The sequence below is a fragment of the Bathycoccus prasinos genome (assembly GCF_002220235.1).
Source record: "Bathycoccus prasinos genomic : Chromosome_2".
In the NCBI taxonomy this organism is placed as follows: domain Eukaryota; kingdom Viridiplantae; phylum Chlorophyta; class Mamiellophyceae; order Mamiellales; family Bathycoccaceae; genus Bathycoccus; species Bathycoccus prasinos.
This window is the reverse complement of record NC_024007.1, coordinates 995,566-1,014,992: the sequence shown is the minus strand read 5'-3', so window position 1 is coordinate 1,014,992 and position 19,427 is coordinate 995,566. Positions and strand designations below refer to the sequence as shown.

Below are 19,427 nucleotides of genomic sequence, written 5' to 3'. Positions count from 1 at the left end.
GTGCGATGTATATGTATTTATATTTGTGAGATACTGATATGGCTTTTTTTTGTTTTCTCTCTCTTTCTCTCTCTCTTTCTTTCTATCTTTCAAAGGATAGGATCATCGACATCTTCTCCGTCGTCCTCTTCGTCCATTATGTCTTCCTCCTCGTCGTCGTCGATACCGTTGATGCCGTCTTCCATGATCGGCATCATCGGAAAGATACTGAGAATAAATTCTCGACATCCCGCGTGTCGTTCTTTAATCTCCTCGATTTGGTCGTAATACTCGTCTCGTACGTATTCGGACGGTCGTGAGCACGCTTGCATGCAGCTAACCGGGTGCCACGGCAAATCCTTTTCGACGACGAACCGCAAAATTTCGAGGTACCCCATCTCCGAAGCTTGTTCCGCGACGCGCTCGTCAAAAACGACGCCGCGGTCGAAGAAAATCTGAACGAGGTCCAAGTGACCTCCTTCGGCGGCGAAAATAGCAGGATTTGCGGATTGAATTAACCTTCGATCGATATCGTGTTTCAAAAGAAACATGACTATATCTTTGTGCCCACCTAACGCGGCGCGTTCCAAACACCTGTGATTCCACGGCGCGAAATGGTTTCGACAGTACCTCAACATTTTCAACGAACCAATCCCGCACGCCTCCGAACACACTCTCTCGTTCAAGTAACACCCGCCTTCTTCCACTAAATATCTCAAACACTTAAAGTGGCCATTCTGCGCCGCCGCGATTGTCCCATACGCGTTTCTTCGATCCACAGCCCCCCACGTGCATCGAAAAACCTCCTCCAAGAGATATTTCACGCACTCCAACTGCCCACGGCCACTAAAAAAGCCAACCAGTCGATGACAGGGTTGTAACTCGTTCCTCTCGCACGCGTATTTCAACATCTCTCTCGTCTGTATATCTCTCGCTCTCAACTGCGTGCTAAACTTGCGATCCGACAACCGGTTCTTCGACGTCCAAACTCGCCCATTCTTCACCACACTTTCCATCTCTTTATTCACTCGAGAGAGTAATCGTAACTCCGTGCTCGTCAAAAGAGGAAACACAAACCTCTCCACGATATCTGCGTATCGTTTGATAAAAGCATACAACGGCGCGTTCGTGAGTTCTTCCTTTTCCTCCTCCTCTTCTTCTTCCTCCTCTCGTTTCCGTTTCGTCGTCGCATTCGAATCCATCATCGAGATGAAATGCCCCTCGAGAAAAAAGCGAGGGTACCCGTGCGCAGACATGTCTCTTCTTTTGCGCGCGCGTATTTTTGATGAATTTTTTTTTTTTTTTTTTTGCTTCAAAATTTTGACAAGAAGACAAAAAAAAACACAAGAACTCAGGGGAGGAGGAAAAGGAGGATTTTTGTTTGACGGGTGAAGATGATGATGATGATGATGATTGATGACGACGACGACGACGACGACGATTCGTTGTCCTCCGATGTGGAGGAGGACGAAAAGTCCTCCTTAGACTTCTTCTCTTTAGAAAACCCGGAAACGGAGAGAGAATTCTTCGCGGCGATACGGAAATACGGCGTTGGAAAGTGGAAGAAAATGAGCAACGATTCGCGATATTCCTGGCATCATCGACTTTCGCGAGACGTTCGAGAGCGGGAGAAAGAGCAACAGCAACGGAAGGGAGGACGGGAAAAACTTCCTTCGTTAGTGTCGTCGAGGAAGAGCGGTGGTGGTGGTAATACTAATGGTGGTAAAAAGATAGTGACAACGAGTGAAAAGATGAAAACGGTCAAAGCAAAGTTGAAGAACCACTGGGAGAAATTATCTCGCGAGAAGGATTCGAAGAAGATCAAAAATGAAATCGTGAAGAAGAACGAACTGTTTCGCGCGCCTCGGTTTCGACACTCGTACGATTCGAACAAGAAAGAAAACGAGATGCGAGAAAAAGAGTACCAGTTGAAACCGTTTACGAACGCGTTGTCGCAAGCGCTGGACCGGTATATATTGGAGTGTTTGAATTTAGAGTACGACGCGCACGAAGACGCGTTGGAAGAGAGGGACGGAAAGACCATCGATCAAGTGGCCAATTATTGCATCGAGAAGTTTCGAGAGGAGGAGGAGGACGGGTTGATTGGAAAGTATCGGTTCGGCGGTTTGTTCGAGGTGTGTAAAGGCGCGAGGGAGCAAAGAGTGCCGCAAAGGTTGACGGAACTCGGGAAGGAAGGTAAGGTGAGGAGAGATCGAGTGACTGTTCCCGGAGATACGAGTGGAAGGTTACACATGAAGTACGTGGCTTTGGTGGATGTAAACGGGAAAGCGATTAAAAATATCACGAATAGGAACAGGGAAGATACCGAGGAAGATGAGTACGTGGACGAGGACGAGAGCGAATCGGAAGAAGAGTCCTCGGAAGACGAAGAAGAAGAAGAAGAAGAAGAAGGGGAGGAGGAAGACGCGGTCTCGCAAGAAGATGGAGAGAATACAAAACAAGGAGGAGGTACGAATAGCAATGAAAACGGGATAGATAGCGGATCCACGAAGAAACGACGGCGAAAACGGCGCGCTAAGAACGGTCAGTCAAAGCAAATGTCCAAAGCTACGCAACGCAAGAAAATCGAAGAAGAGTTGGAAAAGTTGCCGCCGGTATTTTATTACGACGGACGGTACTTAACCGCGGAGCAAGCCGCGAGCGAAGCTCGAGAGGCGTTCGAACAAGCCGAGTTAGCTGCAAATGAAGCGGAACTGGCGGAAAGAGAAGCCGCAGACGCCGAAGCGGAGGCGAGACAGGCGGCGGCGTTGGTCGAGAGCTTATGCGCCGAAGCGGAGACGATGAAAAACTATACCAGCGACGAGAAAGATGCTAACACTCTTCCGAACCCGGTCGCGAATGAAAAGGAGCCAGAGCGGTTTGTCCAAGCGTAGAAAGTAGCGTGTACACTTAAAAATTAAAACTCTCTTTGACTTTATACTACTTTAAAACTACTCGCTGTTATTATTATTCCCCTCTTCTTCCGCTCGCGCCTCAATCAATCCCAACTTTTCTAAGTGTTTCCTCCCTCTCTCTTCTACGCTAAACGTGTACGTCACTTTCGTCGTTTTCCCGGACGCGTCCAACGGTCTCGCCGCTTTTATAAAACCATCGAATCGTTTCTTCTTCTTTTTATTTTTGTTCGTGTTGTTGTTGTTGTTTTCGCTCGCAGTGAACTGTTTTCGACTTTTTATCGATTGGAGCAAAATTTTCATGTGTCTGCGACTGTGGATTTCAACCGCGTTTTCCACGGCTAACGTGTACAGTTTCTGAGAATCGATCGGTTGGTTCTTGAAAATCAAGTGGAGCAGTTTCGCGACTGGGCCAGATGATTTGTTGTATCGCGTTTTGTCTTCTCCCATTTTATCGTTTTCTTGTTGTTGTTGTTGTTCTTCCGCGAACGCGTTCGACGACGAGGTTGAAATCTGTTTGTTGTTGTTCTTATTCGTATTCATGAACGAGGAGGACGATCGAAACAACTGAATAGAAGAAGAAGAAGAAGAAGAAGAAGAAGAAGAGGTGGAGGCGATTGCGTTCGTGCGCGTGCGGTGCAATAAAGCAACGCGCGCGAGGTTTGACAAAACGACTTTACGCAACATTATTTGTATTCGTATTCGCGTCTCGAGAATGAAGAAAAGCGTTGAGGTGAAACCCTTCTCTCTCTCGCCTTCGGAAAGAGATGTTGTTGGCGTTTTGTATCGCGAAGATGCACATTTTTTCATCGGCTGATGTCTTACTAACACGCGACTAATGATGATTCTATTTACATTCTATTCTAAATTCTGTTGCACACGCGAACGGATCATCGAGCAATGTTGTTTGTCGGGCCGTTTTCTTTCTTCGCCCTTACGTTCTCGTTCTCGTTACTCGCTTGTGCGGTTCGAGTAACGTTCGCGTTAGTATTTCGGACAACTTTCGCCGCGTTCCTGGATTTGCTCGTCTTTGATTTCATCTCCCTCTCGGTGTAATCGCTCGCGAATAAGAACATTTCTTTCTCCAACTGCTTGAAACCGCCCTCTAACGCTTCTTGTTTCACGAAAACGACGAAATCTAAATGTGAACCGCTCTCGGTTTTCGGCCATTTATCTTTGTTCGTTCGAAAGATGGCTCGAACGCGTCGTTTGCACAGGTTCCTATCGACGGCGCGTTTTAACTGTTTCTTCGGGACGACGATGCCAATTCGGTGACATCCAGTTGCGCCGGGTACGCCATCGTTCGGCGCCGCTTTTATTCGTATGCAAGAATAATTCAACGTTCTTCCCGTTTTCTTCACGCGGTCGAAATCTTTGTCCGATTTTAAACGCTCGCGGTCGCGAAAGACGTTCCCTTCAATCGATTCTAACGCTCCCGGTGTTCGTCGCTGCGCGACGCCACCCTCTTTTTCCATCTTAAGCTCTGCGTGTTCACTATCATCACCGCTACTGCTATCATCGTTGCTCAAACCATTGCTCGCGTGCTTCGTAGGATTCCAATGTTTCGTTTTGTAATACCCGCCCTTTTCGTCGTCGTCGTCAGAATCGTCTTCTTCTTCTTCACCTTCTTTTCCTGAGGGCGACGACGACGTGTCGTCGTCGTATGACAAAGCGTGCAATGCGAACGGTGAAGAACTCGCGTCGTGGGTCGTTCGTCTCGTTTGGTGGTACCCCGAAGAATACTGATTCCTCCGTCGTTGTTCGTTTTTATTACTTTTGCTCCTCCAATTTTGCGAACAATAATTAGTATTCGTATTCAACGCGCTCCTCCTTTCTCGATAACGATGATGATTTTGCAATCCGCCAGTTCTTCCGCCGCTTAATAAAGAAGAGCAACACTGACGACACCACGACGCATCGTTACTACTGTTCGCGCGACCGTAACTACTGCAACAAAAACTCCTCCATTTCGCGGCGTCTTCTAAAATCGTCAAATTCTTCCCAAACGTTCGTTTCCTCGTCATCATCATCATTCTTCTCGCAGTAAAGGAAGTGCGATTTTGTTGTTGTTGTTGTTGTTGTTGTCGTCGTCGAGATGATGTCGCCAAACCCGCAAAAGGCGAATGTAAAGTCGTCGAATACAAAGTTTTAAAGATCATGTACTATTTGTGCGTCAGTCGTCTGTTGGCGCAAGTTTTGTGTATATAAAAGAAACCAACCTTAACAATTCTCTCAATAATAATTCTCTTCTTTCTTTTTCTTTTTTCTGTTGTTGTTGTTGTTGTTGTTGTTGTTGTTGTTGTGAAATGATGATTTTTAATTTTTAATTTTTGAAGAGCAGTTCAAACAAAAAATTCCCATATTAGTCAAAAGAATACCTAATAAAGCGAAAACCTCGTTTGATACACTTTGCAGAAGAATACACACAAACTCTCTCACTTTCCTCGCAATAATAATAGTAATAATAATAAAAACAACAACATTATCAGCGAGAGATGAAGAGAGACGTTCGTAAACGCTCCTCGCGATGAGACTATCATCATCGCGAGAGAATAACGAGGAGCAAAAATGAAGAGAGAGATTTGAAAAAATTCGAAAGACATCATCATGGCGTCGTCTGATTCTGATTCTGATTCTGATTCTTCTTCGCGAAGAAGAAGACTGCCACCTCCGTCGCCGCCGGTGATGGAACCCAACGATGATAACGACGATGATACGTATGATTCGTCCAAGACCTCTCCCGCGGTAAACCTTTCCGTGAAGGAACGAATTCAAATGATGCAACGAATGACCGATGCGAAGAAACCGTCGCCACCGTTGATGACGAGCGGAATGGTGCAACAACAACAACAACAACAACAACAGACGTCGCTGACGTCGAAAGTAGGCGCGATGGAAACGACGCCGAGGCAGTTAACGCCGAGCTTTGAATCTGCGGAGGAGGATGATGCGAAGACAAAGAAGACAAAGGTGAAGAAGGTGGTCGCGACGCCGTTGCCAAAGTACACGCCGTATCGCAAAGAACGAGAAGAAGAAGAAGAGAAGAAGGAAGAGTTTCAAACGGCATCGGCGTTGATTCGACAACGGTCTGCACCGCAATCGGTGACGACGACGACGCCCGCATTTTTGTCCAATATTCCTCGGTCGCCGCAAAGGTCGCCTCGATCGCCCACGTTCAGAGATCGAACGCAAATGTTTGAACAACAACCGGTAGCGTCGGTTTCGCAACGACAGGCGCAGATGTTAAAAAACTTACGGTTGAAAATACAAGCGAACATCGAGAAATCCGAGGAGATTGCGCTTCGAAGGAAGAAAATGAACGACGCGTTCGTGAATTTGCGGAAAGTAAAGTCCAAGTTGGAACAGAAATACGCGTACGGTGGCGGCGAAGGTTTTGGTAACAAAACGACGATTCAGACGACGACGCAGTTTCGAAAGAAGATCATCTCAAAACTCGTCGAGACGGAATTTGAAGTCGAAACGAAAGCGATTATGTTCAACGCGTGGAAAATACGGACAGAGAAAGAAAAAGAAAAGAGGGAAGTAGTGACGACAAAACTCAACGCGATACGTGCCGTCGCTTTGCGGCGAAGTTTTGATCACTGGCGCGATGTTTCCGCGTCTTTACAACCGAGAAGAGTAGCTTTGGAAGCTTTGGAATTGAACGCGAAGCAACGACACGTGCGCGACATTTTCAATCGTTGGCGTAAATTCGCTAAACTTTCAAACCGAGCGATGCACGTGGCGACGATGAAAACGATAGATGCGGATAAGAAAACGCTATCAATCGCGTTCGCGCGTTGGGAGTTGGCGCTGGCGAAAAGCGCAAAGAGTAAAGCGGAGAAGAAACTCGTTCGGGCGTTTGTTTTGAAAAAGGCATTCGTCGCGTGGCGAATGGCGAGAGATGAGTCCGCGTTCAAAGTCGAAGTTGCGAGACGGAAGTTGCGTGGCGATGACGAAAGTGAACTCGTCGCTTTCGTGGACGCTCGAAAAAGTAAAGCTGAAAGTGAACGAATGTCTCTGTATTTTCGCAGCGAAGGATCCGCGGCGAGGAAAAAGTTGGAGCGATTGAAAGGTCAATACTACGCAGCGACGAATTACGTAACAACTTTATTACCGTTGGCTACGTTACACTCGCCCTGGGATACGTTTGCAGCATCGCCAACCAATACCGACGAGGCCGCCGCCGCCGACGACGAAAGGACGACATCAAAGAACGTAAAAAAAGTCGTCGAAGAGTCCAAGGTTGAGGCGTTACTTCGAGAAGCGAAAGAATCGATTCAAAGAGCCGACGAACTGAAAGAAGAGTGCGAGTTTGCCCGAAATGTCGCCGAAGACGCGGAAAACGCGTCTGATTTTCTTCTCGTGATGTTTCAACAAGGTAAAAATGTCAGTCAGACTCACTTATCGAACGCTTTGATACACGCGGAGAAGATGTACGGAAAATTTACGCTCTTATCGGTCGAGTGCGAGAAGGCTTCGGCAGAAGCGGTGAGAAAAGTGAGAAAAGCTAAAGAGGCGGAAAAAATGGCGGAGAAGTACGAGCGCGTTCGTTTGATACGTAGCACCGATGGTTATATCCCGCCGACCGATGGTGGTGAGCTAGAAAAAAACCAGCCTCGAACGAAGACGACTTCGCGGGAAATCGCGGTGGTTTTCGCCAACAGGAACGTCGCCAAACGCTTTTTAGAGAAATGGCAAAGCGCGATTGAGATTCTCCAGCGCGATAGACTCGAGTTATTCTTCACCTCGTGGCGAGAACAAGCTCGAAAAGGGTTGATAACACGCGCCGATCGCGAGATTCAAATCGAAAATTTCATTGAAAAGAGAACGGTAATGGTGAAAGCGAAAGTCTTCTCGGCTTTGTACTGGCACAGGAAGTGGAGACAAGATCGAAAGAAAGTTCTCGAAATCTCCGTGAAACCCATCGCGAGAGACTCTTTGTACTTTGCATTGAAACGGTGGAAAATCAAAATATACAACAAAAAACTATTATTCCGCGTGTTCACCAACTGCGAACGCGCCTGGGACGAGAAACGAAACGAACCGTACGACACGGAAAACATCCAAACGAAACGAGACGTTTTACGCGTTTGGCTGAAAAACGCCAAAGAGGCAAAAAAAATGCGCGACGAGTACGTCCAAGCCACGCAGTTCCGCGACGTGTCTCTCAAACTCAACGCATTCCTCGCCTGGAAATTGAAAACCTCTTCATCCAAGCGAGACGAGCTCGAAAACGCTCGCGAATGTGAAATCAACGAGCAAATAGCCGATACTTTTCGCCGAGTCTCTCTCTCGCAAAAAGTCCTCTCGGCGTGGCGCGTTCGAGTGTTCAACTCGTGGAGAGAGCGGTTAGCCACCGAAATGGGCTACCGCACGATAGCGAGGAGAGTTTTAAGAGGGTGGCATCAACGAGTGGTCGTCGCGTGTTAGATAATAGTCATCAGTGCGTTGATTCGGAGAGTAGTAGTAGTAGTAGCGGTAGTACTAATAGCAGTAGCACAGACCCAAAACGGTTTCCCTCTCGTCTTTCAATTTTTGTTTCAAATTCCTCATAACTGCTGCGTGTTCTATTCAATACAATCATCCCACATAGTAATCATCATCCGTCATGGGCGTGCAAGTGCCGGAATTGAAACAGTGCGTACTGCAGTCGTTTCATTTCATCGTTCTCTCTTCTTCTTCTTTGTCTTCTTTACTCTTCCTGCTTTTATTTAGGGAAATTCTTCTTTTCGTTGTCTTCGGCGCCGTCGCGATGCGATTCGGCTTCCGATGACGATCTCTCTCTACTTTTCCTCGCTCCCAACGAAACACCATCTGACGAAGCAAAACGCTCTTCTCATCATCATCATCATCATCATCATCATCATCATCTTTTAAATAACAGATACATGGACAAAAAACTGAAACTGAAACTGAACGGGAACAGAGGCGTGATTGGTATTTTACGCGGGTTCGATCAGTTTTTAAATTTAGTCTTGGACGAGTGCGTGAACGACTCGACGGCGGAGAAAACGCCGCTCGGGATGGTCGTCGTGAGAGGCGCGAGCGTTTTATCGATGGAAGCGTTGGAGCACATCGCGCCCGTGCAAAGGAAGTCTGTAATGTAATCACCACCGTTTGTAATATAGTACTAACTAATTTCTATTTATTTCTGGTATACAACGTTTTCTATCTATTTATTTGTTGCGAGGCTTCGCGCGAGCAGTCGGTTCAGCCTCCAAAGGGTTCTCCGGCCAATAGTGTCGAGGGTAGCGGCCTTTCAACTCTTTCCTTACGTTTTCGTATTCCACTTCCCAGAAGGACTTCAAATCAGTGGTCACTTGTACCGGTCGACTCGCAGGCGAGAGTAAGTGCAACTCGGCTTTTTTACCGGCTATGGTGGGCGTGTCGGGTAACCCGAACAGCTCTTGCAATCGACACTCGATGACTGGGGCGTTGTTTTCGCTTACGTTTTCGTAATTAATTTTCTTTTGGGTGCCTGAAGGTAAACGAATTGATTCGGGAACACTTTTGTCCAGTACTCGTTTGTCCTCGTGCGAGAGCATGGTAGTTTCCAGAATCTGTCTCAAGTTTGTTTTTTTCAAGATGTCTTGTTTCGAGGCGCATCCGACGACCCATTGCGGAAGCCACTCGGCGACAGTTTTAGTTATCGACTTATCGCGAAAGTCCGGGAACGATTCAGGATTGCAACTGTGCGCGAACACGCATCGCTTTATCCACGCGTTAAGATTTTTATCCCCGCTCACGTTGAAGAATGTAAACACGCCAACCTTTTTCGCTCTTTCGACGATAGCCTCCGACATTTCGCTTTCTGTCGCTTCGACTACTTTTTCGTCCAAAACAACGTCACCAATTCTCGTAACTTTTCTCGAGACAACTTTGTTCGAGCTTTCCGCCCACGTAATTTCGCGCTTTGTTGATACGTTCAAACAAAATTTCAGGTTTTCATCCGTCGCCGCGGCAGTCGCGAGAATACCTTTCGTTAAAGGCGACGCGAGTTTGATGATGTCGTTCTTACCGCCGTTCCCGTCGTTTCCTCCAAACATTTCACAAATAACTAACGCTTCGGCTTTTGCAATCGGGTCGTCCCTGTTGTCGGCGGAAATAGAAGCTGCGCCTCCGCCGCTCAGTTTGAACGTGTTCGATCCTTTACCGCTGGATTTCATAGCGATTCGATCTGGAAAAGCAGCCGCGAGCAAAACGGACGCTTCGAACTGCTTCGCGCCGCAAAAGATTTCTTCGTATACTGGTTCGTTCGCGTTTAATCCATCCAAATCGATATCCGTTGAAACCGACTTTGCAATTCTAAGAATATCCGCCGCTGGCGCGTCGTTGGCGAGACTCCGAATGTTCCTCGCCAACTGTTGCGACGATTTTCGCGCCTCGGAAACCGCAAACGGATCGACATCAAAGTCCAAATACGAAGAATTGCTACCGGTACCTGCACCACCACTGCTCTCACTGTTGTACGATTTCGAAAGCGCGTCGATGATTGCAGATTTTGCGCTCGTTTTTTTGCCTTTTGGTGCCTTTTTCATATTCTTCGAGCGTTTGCTTGAGCTCGGCAGTTTCGCGTCTACCGGAACGCGTATAACATCAATCCCACGTTCGCCGACTTTCTTGCCGAGCTTTTTACGGTACTCATCATCGCTGTTGTCATCGTCACTATTCATCGAGCTCCTACTACCAATATCAGCTATGATGACATCTCGTCCTTGAATCGCTCTGGCGTAACTTCTCGCGTCCAGCGGCGCGTCTCTACCTCGCAAAAGACTCTTATCACTATCGACGCCCGCCGCGAGCTGACACGCTAATCGCGTACTCGCCGCACCTCTTTGACTCGCGAATAATAACATCGCACCTATACGAGGATGACACGGTAAACCGTTCATCGCTTTACCTTTCTCGGAAACAAAGTACGTGACGTTCGAGGACTCCCGGTCTTCTTCGACGACTTCAATCGCGCGGAGTTTTTCGAGAAGTTTGAGCGCGTTTTTGCCCGGTCCAGCCGGAGGTGGATCTAAAAAAGCCAAAGCTGGTGACGAAGACGATATCGAACCCTCCTTCACTTCTTTCTCGGAAGAAGATGAAGATGGCGATGAAAAAATATCCTTGGTCGACAATTCTCCACCGAGCGCGTTGGCGATGGTCAACATGCAACTCGTCAAATCGGCGGTCAAAATCTCCGGCGTCGTTTCTTTCTGGAAAGATGTCGCCATACTGTTTTCGCTCCACATTCGGTAACACATTCCTTCCGCTATGCGACCGGCTCGACCTCGTCTCTGGTCCGCGCTCGAAATCGAAACTCGTTCAGTCGTTAATCGAGTCATGCCTTTACTGTGGTCGTACTTTGGCGCTCTTCGTAATCCCGAGTCGACGACGATGGTCACTCCGGGAACCGTCAGAGAAGACTCTGCTATCGGCGTCGAGACGACGACTCTTCGTTTCGCGGGTGTATTTGAAGGCATCAACGCGTAATTCTGCTCGTTCGTCGGCAACGCTCCGTACAAAGGCAAAATCTCAAAATGTGAATCCCCTAATCGATCTTTCAGAGACTTCACGACCCTTCGAATCTCAGCCGCGCCGGGGAGGAAGACTAAAATATTCCCACCGTTCGGCGTATCGCTGAGAGCTTTTTGAATGGTTTTTACGGCAACTTCTTCTGTGTCGTTATACGCACCATTTATTCCTCCGCCTCCCACGTATATCGTTTCCACCGAGAACGATTTGCCTTCCGATTGCACGATTGGCGCGTCGTAATAAAAATACTCTTCTTCGCCTTCTTTTCTTCGTAACGTCTTCCTCATCAACTCTTGGCACCTGACCGCCACGTCCCCTAACGTCGCCGACATCACGCACACCTTCAAGTCCTTCCCTCTCCCAAACTTACTCTTCGCTCTCAAAACTAACGCTAAACTCAAATCCGCATCTAAATTCCTCTCGTGAAACTCGTCGAACACGACGCACGAAACGCCCTTCAGACTCGGATCTTTCGCCAATCTATTTTTCAACACGCCTTCCGTAACCACCTCAATTTGTGTCTTTGACGATACCAGTCTTTCAAATCGTACTTGATACCCAACCGTCTCCCCAACTCTTTCGTTTAAAATCGACGCCATGCGTGTGGCAGCCGCGCGCGCCGCAACCCGTCTCGGTTCTAAAACTAAAATTTTCCCTCCTTCTGAAGCAGACGAAAACCAACGTTTCCCGCGTCGAGAACACATCATCGCTAAAGGGAGTGCAGTCGTCTTCCCAGCACCCGGTGGGGCTTGTAAAATCAAATCATTGTTTTCGTTTTCAAAAAGAACTCGCAAGCAGTCTTCGATGACGTCTTTAATCGGGAGCTGTGATATTTGTTCTCGCACTCGTTCGTTCTCCAACTCGTTTACTTCGTTCTCGCATTTTCCATTTCCAATTGGGGGTTCTGGTGTGGTAAAACTACTACTATTACTACTACTACTCGTCGAAGATGTTAAAAAGCTCCTTTTCCTCCTCCAACACGTATTTCCGCTCGCAAAAGCCACGCTCTGTCTTCTGTCTTTTCTGATGCTGCTGGTAAAAAGGCTTTCGGAAACGTGATATCGAGAAGCGTGAGAAGTCATTTTTCTGTGGAATTTCGTCATAAAAATTGTCTTTATAATACCGCTTTGAAACACACAGAAGAATTAAACAACAAAATGAAGCAAAAGATAGGCCAATATTCCGTCTCTCGCACGTTGGGTGAAGGCGCGTACGGGAAAGTGAAATTCGCGACCATGAAACAAGCGAAAGACCCGTACGCGATTAAAATCTTAAACCGGCAGATGTTGCAAAGAGTGGACGAGAAAGAAATGCTCTTACAAGAAATAAAAACCATGGCGGAAGTTTTCCACCCGTACGTGGTAAACTTATTCGAAGTTTTATCGGGACAAGAGGAGGTGTATTTAGTTTTGGAGTTTTTAAGCGGCGGAGAACTGTACGATTTGGTGAAGCAAAGAGGCAAGTTGGAGGAAGATTGCGCGCGAGTCTATTTTCAACAGATTTGTCAAGGAGTAAGGTTTTGCCACTCCAGAGGGGTGTTCCACAGAGACTTGAAACCGGAGAATATATTCTTAGATCACGAGAAGAAGACGTGTAAAGTCGGAGATTTCGGCTTAGCGGCGCAAAAAGTGAACACGGATGGGTCTTTACGAACTATTTGCGGGACGCCGAATTACGCGGCGCCGGAAGTCATGGCGGGGTCGAGACGGTTGAAAAAGCTGAAAGCGTTCGAGGATGAATACACGAAAGCGAAAGCGGAAGGATACGATGGGAAAATCGCGGATATTTGGTCGTGCGGGTGCATTTTGTATTTCATGTTAACTGGAGATTGTCCGTTTTACGGCGCGAACTTTGTCGAGTTACAAACGCAAGTGCAAAAAGTTGAGCCGTATTATAACGCGGAAGTTATCGCGAGAAAAGCCATCAAGGTGCTCGAGATTATCTTGGTCAAAGACCCGAAGAAACGAGCGACTTGGCCGCAAATTTTCAAGAAATCTTGGTTTCGACAAAATGGGTTCAAACCGGTGAAGATTAAAAAGTTACAAACCAGTTCGCGGTCGGTGGTGGATGTTTCCTTGGAAAAAGGCGTCTCCGATTCCGTCGTGGAACGAGAATTGAACAACCAAAGCGACGGGTCGGACTTTTCTGATTTTAGCAACGAAGGCGACGACGTCTGGGACGAAGACAACGATACCGATCACACGCTCTCGAGAGAGAATTCGCAAAATCCCACCGCCGGGTCTCCCAAAGGAGGAGGAGGAGGAAAGAGAGGCATATTCTCTTCTTTACAACGCCAACAGTCGACGATGTCCAACTTCGACCGAGGCTCGAGCCAAGAAGTTATCCGGAAAATCAACGCGTTCGAACTTATGAATTTAACCACGTTCGACTGCACGCACATGTTCGACGACTACTCCAACGTTTCCAACTCCACGACTCGATTCATCTCGTCCTCGAGCGTCACAGAAATCGAAAAAGCCGTCGTTTCTACCGCGAAAAAAGCCGGATGCGAAGTCAAAGCCACGCCCGGTAAACCTATTCGATTACGACACAACGCCTCCGCGGTCCAAATCGTCGTCGAAAAATACGAAATCGTCCCCGGAATATACATGGTCAACTTCAATCGATTGAGCGGGAATCGAGACGCGTATTACGAACTCTATTACGACATGAAGAAAAACAGCTCGATCAAGAAGTTAGCGCTGAGCCAATCCGGCAAAAACTTGGCTTCGGCTGCTGGCGGCGAATAATAATAATAATAATAATCGCCGCCGCTCTGCATTTTGCGAACGACGAGTGGATGAAAAGTGGTCGTGAAAAATGCCACCACGCTCTCTCCTTTTCGCGAGGTGATGATGGAAGAAGAAGAAGTTTCCTCCGCGTTGTACTATAGTTCTAATATTTTATATTTCTGCTGAACGAAAATTCTCCACAATAATTAAGAGGTGCCTTACTCTCAAATTACGTCATAAGCGAGTACACAAAATGCTTCCAATCCTCTCGATCAAAGACGCGTGCGTCGGCTTACTCTCCTTAAACTTGGCGTCTAAAATGTGGATGACTATTAAATGGAGAGTGCTTCACACGAACAAAAAATTGGGTAAACCTGTCTCCGCGTGCGTCTCTTCTTATTAAACTCTTCTTCGTTCCTGCCGCCTTTGAATCATTGAATTGGAGGTGGACACATTTGTATTCCAATTCATTTTCATGTTCATCATCTCACTCACACACACACACTCTCTCTCACACACACATAAAACATAGCGTGGCGGATTGGAAACTCGTTCCAGAACTCGTGAACAACACCAACGAGGCGTACGCTCGCGAACACGGAACGCAACTGAATGAAAGTGAATACACTCCAGTATTCGTTGCTATGCTTGGGTTGATGCACGCCGTGAACGCGGACCCGGGGCAAGCGCCGGGGATGATGTTGTATTCATCTCTCGCGTATACGGCCGCGTCTGCGTTTGCTGGGTTTCCGTTCTATGTGCCCGCGGCGATCTGGAGATACGGCGCGTTCGCTCTCGGGTTGAAGAAAATTTTCGAGGCGAAGAACTTTTAAAACAACGCGAAGAAGGAAAGCGAGATGAAGGGTCTTCTTACGACTCCGGACGATCGTCGGCGTAAAATCTTCAGAGTTGGTTGCACATAAATTTAAATCTCATGCGCAATAATGGTCATAATCTTTCTTGTTACACGTGTATACATAAAACTCTTTCTCTTCTTTTTCTTTTTCTTTCTATCCTTCTCGCAGCAAGCCGCAAAACTCCTCTTTACCAATCAGCTTCATCCTGTAATCGTGTTTCGCCACTTGTCGCTCGTCTTCGGTGTTATACCCCCAATCCACGAAAAACAAGTCCCATTTGCTTAATCGTTTATCGTTTGCGACTTTAATGAGAGTCGATAACTTATCTTCCACGAAAATCATCCTCGACGCGCCGTCCTTGTTAAACGTTTCCTCCAACCGCACCAACACGTCCGCTTTCGGTTCTCCGCTCACCGTCGTGCTAATCAAATCCTCCTCGGGAATCTTCACTCCACCCATATCGACCAAAATAGCGTCCGCGAACCGAGCTTGTTTCGTCGTCACAATCGTTACTTTTGCGTCTCTTCTCTCCGTGCAAAATCTCAACGCTTCCGGTACGTCTTCGTACAGCGCGTTCGGTTGCAACCAAGATTTAAAATCCGTACGGATCCAATCGTCTCGTATTTTACCAAACTCCAACACCATCGTTTTCCGATCTAACTGCCATTTTTGCATCAGCGTTTCGCTCAATATAGGCCAGTCTTTCAAGATAGATTCCACGTCGTACCCGTCGAGATTTTCCAGAAGCGCTCTCGCTAAAATCGTGTTCTCGTATCCCGTTTCCACGACTGGTCGTACCGCTCGCAGTTTATCTAAAACTTCATCCTTTTTCTCATTCGCTCGTTCGCACTCGAACAACTCCGGCCACAATTCAACGCCGTGTTTCCACGCGGATAGCGAGGATTCCCCGACCGAGTCGCAGACGACGCCGTCAAAGTCGAGCGCGAATAATGTTGAAGTCGAGGACGCGGCAGAAACGTCCATCGTCTGCTTCTTCTTCTTCACCGACGAAGATGATTTTGAGGATGAAGATGATTCCAACGAAGTCTTTCCCCGTCGGCGGAGAAGATAACGAGAACAAAGAACAGACGATGAAGATGAAGATAGCTTTTGAGAAGATGATATCGCAGCAAAAGCGGTGGGTGACATTATTATATATCTTTTATACTACTACTAATAAATAAGCACAAACAGCAAATGTGGATATATTTTGTGATGCATTTTCTCTTACACGCATCACGAAAGAACAACTCTAACAACAATCTATCTGCGCTCCTATTAACAACATCTCTTCTTATCCATGACAACGGAGGACTTTCTCTGCTGCCTTTCTCTGATGCTGACTTCACCACCTCTCTTCTTTGGCGCGTGCCGACGCAACAGCTCGTCTAAAGGCGTGTTCGGGTCGTGGATTTTATTATTGTCTTTGTCGTCGTCGTCGTTCATCGTCAGCTTTGCTTCTCTGACTGCGTTTTCGTCGTTTACGTCCGATGCAGTTGGAGCGAGTGGTCGTTCTTCGTTCCCTCCTGAAGAAGTATCGTCGTCTGAATCGAAAACGTCGCTCCTTTTTTGCGTTTGCTGTGCCCAAGATTTCGCGTATCGACCGTTTTCGATGGAGAGTAACTCGTCGTGCGAACCGTATTCGACAATTTTACCGTTGTGAATGACGGCGATGTTATCGCATCGTCGCGCGGTGGATAATCTGTGCGCGACGACGACGGTGGTTTTGCCTTTGGTTAGAAAGTCAATCTCGCGGACGATTTCGCGTTCGGTGTACGCGTCTAACGCGGACGTGGCTTCGTCGAGAAGTACAATTGGACTGTTTTTAAGAAGCGCGCGCGCGATCGCGACGCGTTGCTTTTCGCCTCCGGAGAGTTTCAACCCTCGTTCGCCGACTTGAGTGCTGAAACCTTTCGGCAAACTCGCGACGGTTTCCGTGAGTCGAGCGCGACGAACAACTTCGCGAATTTCCGCATCCGTCGCGAGTTCTTCCCCAAGCGATTGGTGCTCACTATCAACAAATCTTTGCGATTTACCGTACGCGATGTTGTATCGCAACGTGTCGTTGAATAACACGACATCTTGCGGGACAATGGCGATATTTTCTCGAAGCGAATCGAGCTTCAAATCCTTCACGTTTTTACCGTCGATGTATACGCCGCACTGCGTGCTGTCGTGATTGTTGTGTTCGCAGTTATAGTTCACGTCGTATAAGCGATACAACAGGCGCAAAATGGTCGATTTACCACTCCCGGAAGCGCCAACGATGGCTAAGGATTTTCCGGCTTCAATTTTAAAACTCAAATCGTCCACAATCAACGCGTTGTTGTTACCCGGGGCCGAACTCGACGACTCCTCCGCCGCACCTCCCTCACTAGTAATAGTATCAAACTCGTTTTCTTCGCCAGTTTGATCGTATCCGAACGACACGTTTCTGAATTCTACGCTAAATCCTTTCTCCAACGCCTCTTTACTCGTCGGCAACTCTAAACCATTCACCGCCTCTCGCACTTGCGATTGCTCTTCTAATAATTTAAACATCGTCGTCATATCCACCATCGATTGTTTCGCTTCACGATATACGGTACCTAAAAAGTTCAAAGGGACGGAGAGTTGAAAGAGTAAGCCGTTTACCATGACTAAATCACCGACGGTTAATTCTCCAGTCGTGACTTTACTCGCCGCTAATAACATCGCCGTGGACAACGCGGCTGAGAAAATAGCGTTTTGTCCAAAGTTCAATCCGGCTAAACTCGTGGCAATCTTCAAGTTGGCTTGTTCCACGCCTTTTAAACTTTCGTCGAATCTATTCACCTCGTGTTTCTCCTTGTTGAAATATTTCACGGTTTCGTAGTTTAACAAAGAATCGACTGCTTTGTTGTTGCCTTCGTTTTCCAACGCGTTCATTTTTTTGCGGAACTTTGTTCTCCATTTCGTCACGCCAAACGTGAACGCCGTGTACGCACCAATCGTGCCCGTCGACAACAACGCAAACTCGGGCCCGCATTTGGAATATAAAATCGCGGAAACTAAACCAATTTCCAACGCCGTCGGGAACACGTTGAAGACCATCGAGTTGCATAAAAACGAAATTCCGCGTTGGCCTCGATCGATTGCTCGATTCAACGCCCCCGTTTGTCGATTCAAGTGAAACGTCAAATCTAAATCGTGCAAGTGTTTGAACACGTCTCTAGCTAAAGATCGAATCGCGCCTTGCGATACTTTTGCAAACGTCGCGTTCCGAAGTTCGCTCGCTAAGCTCGCCGTCGCTCGAGCGACGCCATACCCGACCAACATCGTCGCCGGCGTCCCGAGACCAATAGCGGCTAAATCTATCGTCGAAAGCGCAGTCGCTCCGGTAATCGCGCCGTCCGCGCTCGTCGAAGCCGCTAACCCATCGATCGCGTGTTTAAACATAAACGGTACCGAAACGTTGGCTAACTTTGAAAGGACTAAAAAGGATACCGCGGTGACCACTCTCGCCTTGTTCTCCACGGAATCCGCCGGCCATAAGTGACTGCCTAACGTTTTCAGGATTTTCAAATCGATTTCAGAATCTGTTTTTTGTTGTCCTTCTTTTTTCTTTGTCTTCTTCGTTATTACCGCGTTGTTCTCGTCGTCGATGATAGTTTTGATTGCTGTTGCTGTTGCTGTTGATGATGATGAAGAAGAAGAACTGTAGTACCTCTTTCGTCTCTCATCAAACAGCGTGTCGTTCCTGGATGATGATGATGAAAATGAACAACTTTCGCGCATAAACCGACGAACGAGCGCCGAGGAGGCATCCTTCGAAGAAGAAGAACTGCTCGCAAATCCTCCTCTGTTGCTGTTATTAGTATCACGATCATCATCCCCGACCATCGCCGAAGCAGCAAAAAGATGATGTCGTCTGCTTTGTCGCGCCGTCGATGATGCTGTTCTTTGACGACAGAAGATCCTCCTCCCGACGACGACAGAGGATGATGATGTCGAGACATCTGCCGCCAAACGATGCACCGATACAGCTGATAAAGCCGCTGTTTTTGCCGCTGCTTTGGCAGCAGCGCGCCTCATTTCTCTCTCTCTTTACACCGCTTTTGCCGTTTGATGATGCGTGTGAGTAGTAGAGTAGTGCGTGAGAAGTAGTTTTTGTTAAGTTAATGTTCAGAGTGTGGTTGTTCTTTTCGTTGTGTTGTTCTCTAGATGTCGTTTTTGTTGTGTTTCTTTTAAGTGCTTCTGAAAAAGAAGAGAGACAATTGCACTGACTGAAAAAACAATTTTGGCGGGAAAAAAAAAGGAAAAGGGGGGCAACACGTAAAAAAAATTCTTCTCTTTTCTTTCTTTCTTTCTTTCTTTCTTTCTTTCTCGTTAAAAGAGGAATAATAATATTAATAAGAAAAGCGCTTCTTCATCTCTCTTCTTCTTCAGAAGAAGAAGAAGAAGAA

At 47.2% G+C, this 19,427-nt stretch overlaps 9 protein-coding genes across 9 annotated transcripts; 4 read left to right on the top strand and 5 right to left on the bottom strand.

Annotated features, from left to right (window-relative positions):
- Positions 1–89: 89 nt before the first annotated feature.
- Positions 90–1,181, bottom strand: Bathy02g05600 (predicted protein; the record flags this gene model as incomplete). Its single annotated transcript, XM_007514853.1, has 1 exon — positions 90–1,181. One exon carries the CDS (start codon positions 1,179–1,181, stop codon positions 90–92), a length of 1,092 nt encoding a protein of 363 aa, XP_007514915.1.
- Positions 1,182–1,373: 192 nt separating this feature from the next.
- On the top strand, positions 1,374–2,873 carry Bathy02g05590 (unknown protein; the record flags this gene model as incomplete). The annotated part of the gene is made up of 1 exon (XM_007514914.1): positions 1,374–2,873. One exon carries the CDS (start codon positions 1,374–1,376, stop codon positions 2,871–2,873), a length of 1,500 nt encoding a protein of 499 aa, XP_007514976.1.
- A 908-nt stretch (positions 2,874–3,781) lies between these two features.
- On the bottom strand, positions 3,782–4,915 carry Bathy02g05580 (predicted protein; the record flags this gene model as incomplete). The annotated part of the gene is made up of 1 exon (XM_007514844.1): positions 3,782–4,915. The coding sequence occupies one exon, from the start codon at positions 4,913–4,915 to the stop codon at positions 3,782–3,784; it is 1,134 nt and encodes a 377-aa protein (XP_007514906.1).
- A 583-nt stretch (positions 4,916–5,498) lies between these two features.
- Positions 5,499–8,324, top strand: Bathy02g05570 (unknown protein; the record flags this gene model as incomplete). Its single annotated transcript, XM_007514610.1, has 1 exon — positions 5,499–8,324. The coding sequence occupies one exon, from the start codon at positions 5,499–5,501 to the stop codon at positions 8,322–8,324; it is 2,826 nt and encodes a 941-aa protein (XP_007514672.1).
- Positions 8,325–8,782: 458 nt separating this feature from the next.
- Positions 8,783–9,001, top strand: Bathy02g05560 (predicted protein; the record flags this gene model as incomplete). Its single annotated transcript, XM_007514694.1, has 1 exon — positions 8,783–9,001. The coding sequence occupies one exon, from the start codon at positions 8,783–8,785 to the stop codon at positions 8,999–9,001; it is 219 nt and encodes a 72-aa protein (XP_007514756.1).
- Positions 9,002–9,070: 69 nt separating this feature from the next.
- Positions 9,071–12,496, bottom strand: Bathy02g05550 (ATP-dependent helicase HrpB; the record flags this gene model as incomplete). The annotated part of the gene is made up of 1 exon (XM_007514530.1): positions 9,071–12,496. One exon carries the CDS (start codon positions 12,494–12,496, stop codon positions 9,071–9,073), a length of 3,426 nt encoding a protein of 1,141 aa, XP_007514592.1.
- Positions 12,497–12,571: 75 nt separating this feature from the next.
- On the top strand, positions 12,572–14,164 carry Bathy02g05540 (predicted protein; the record flags this gene model as incomplete). The annotated part of the gene is made up of 1 exon (XM_007515019.1): positions 12,572–14,164. One exon carries the CDS (start codon positions 12,572–12,574, stop codon positions 14,162–14,164), a length of 1,593 nt encoding a protein of 530 aa, XP_007515081.1.
- A 992-nt stretch (positions 14,165–15,156) lies between these two features.
- On the bottom strand, positions 15,157–15,987 carry Bathy02g05530 (predicted protein; the record flags this gene model as incomplete). The annotated part of the gene is made up of 1 exon (XM_007514418.1): positions 15,157–15,987. One exon carries the CDS (start codon positions 15,985–15,987, stop codon positions 15,157–15,159), a length of 831 nt encoding a protein of 276 aa, XP_007514480.1.
- A 294-nt stretch (positions 15,988–16,281) lies between these two features.
- Positions 16,282–19,056, bottom strand: Bathy02g05520 (ATP-binding cassette sub-family B member 7, mitochondrial; the record flags this gene model as incomplete). The annotated part of the gene is made up of 1 exon (XM_007515002.1): positions 16,282–19,056. One exon carries the CDS (start codon positions 19,054–19,056, stop codon positions 16,282–16,284), a length of 2,775 nt encoding a protein of 924 aa, XP_007515064.1.
- Between the last annotated feature and the right edge of the window lie 371 nt (positions 19,057–19,427).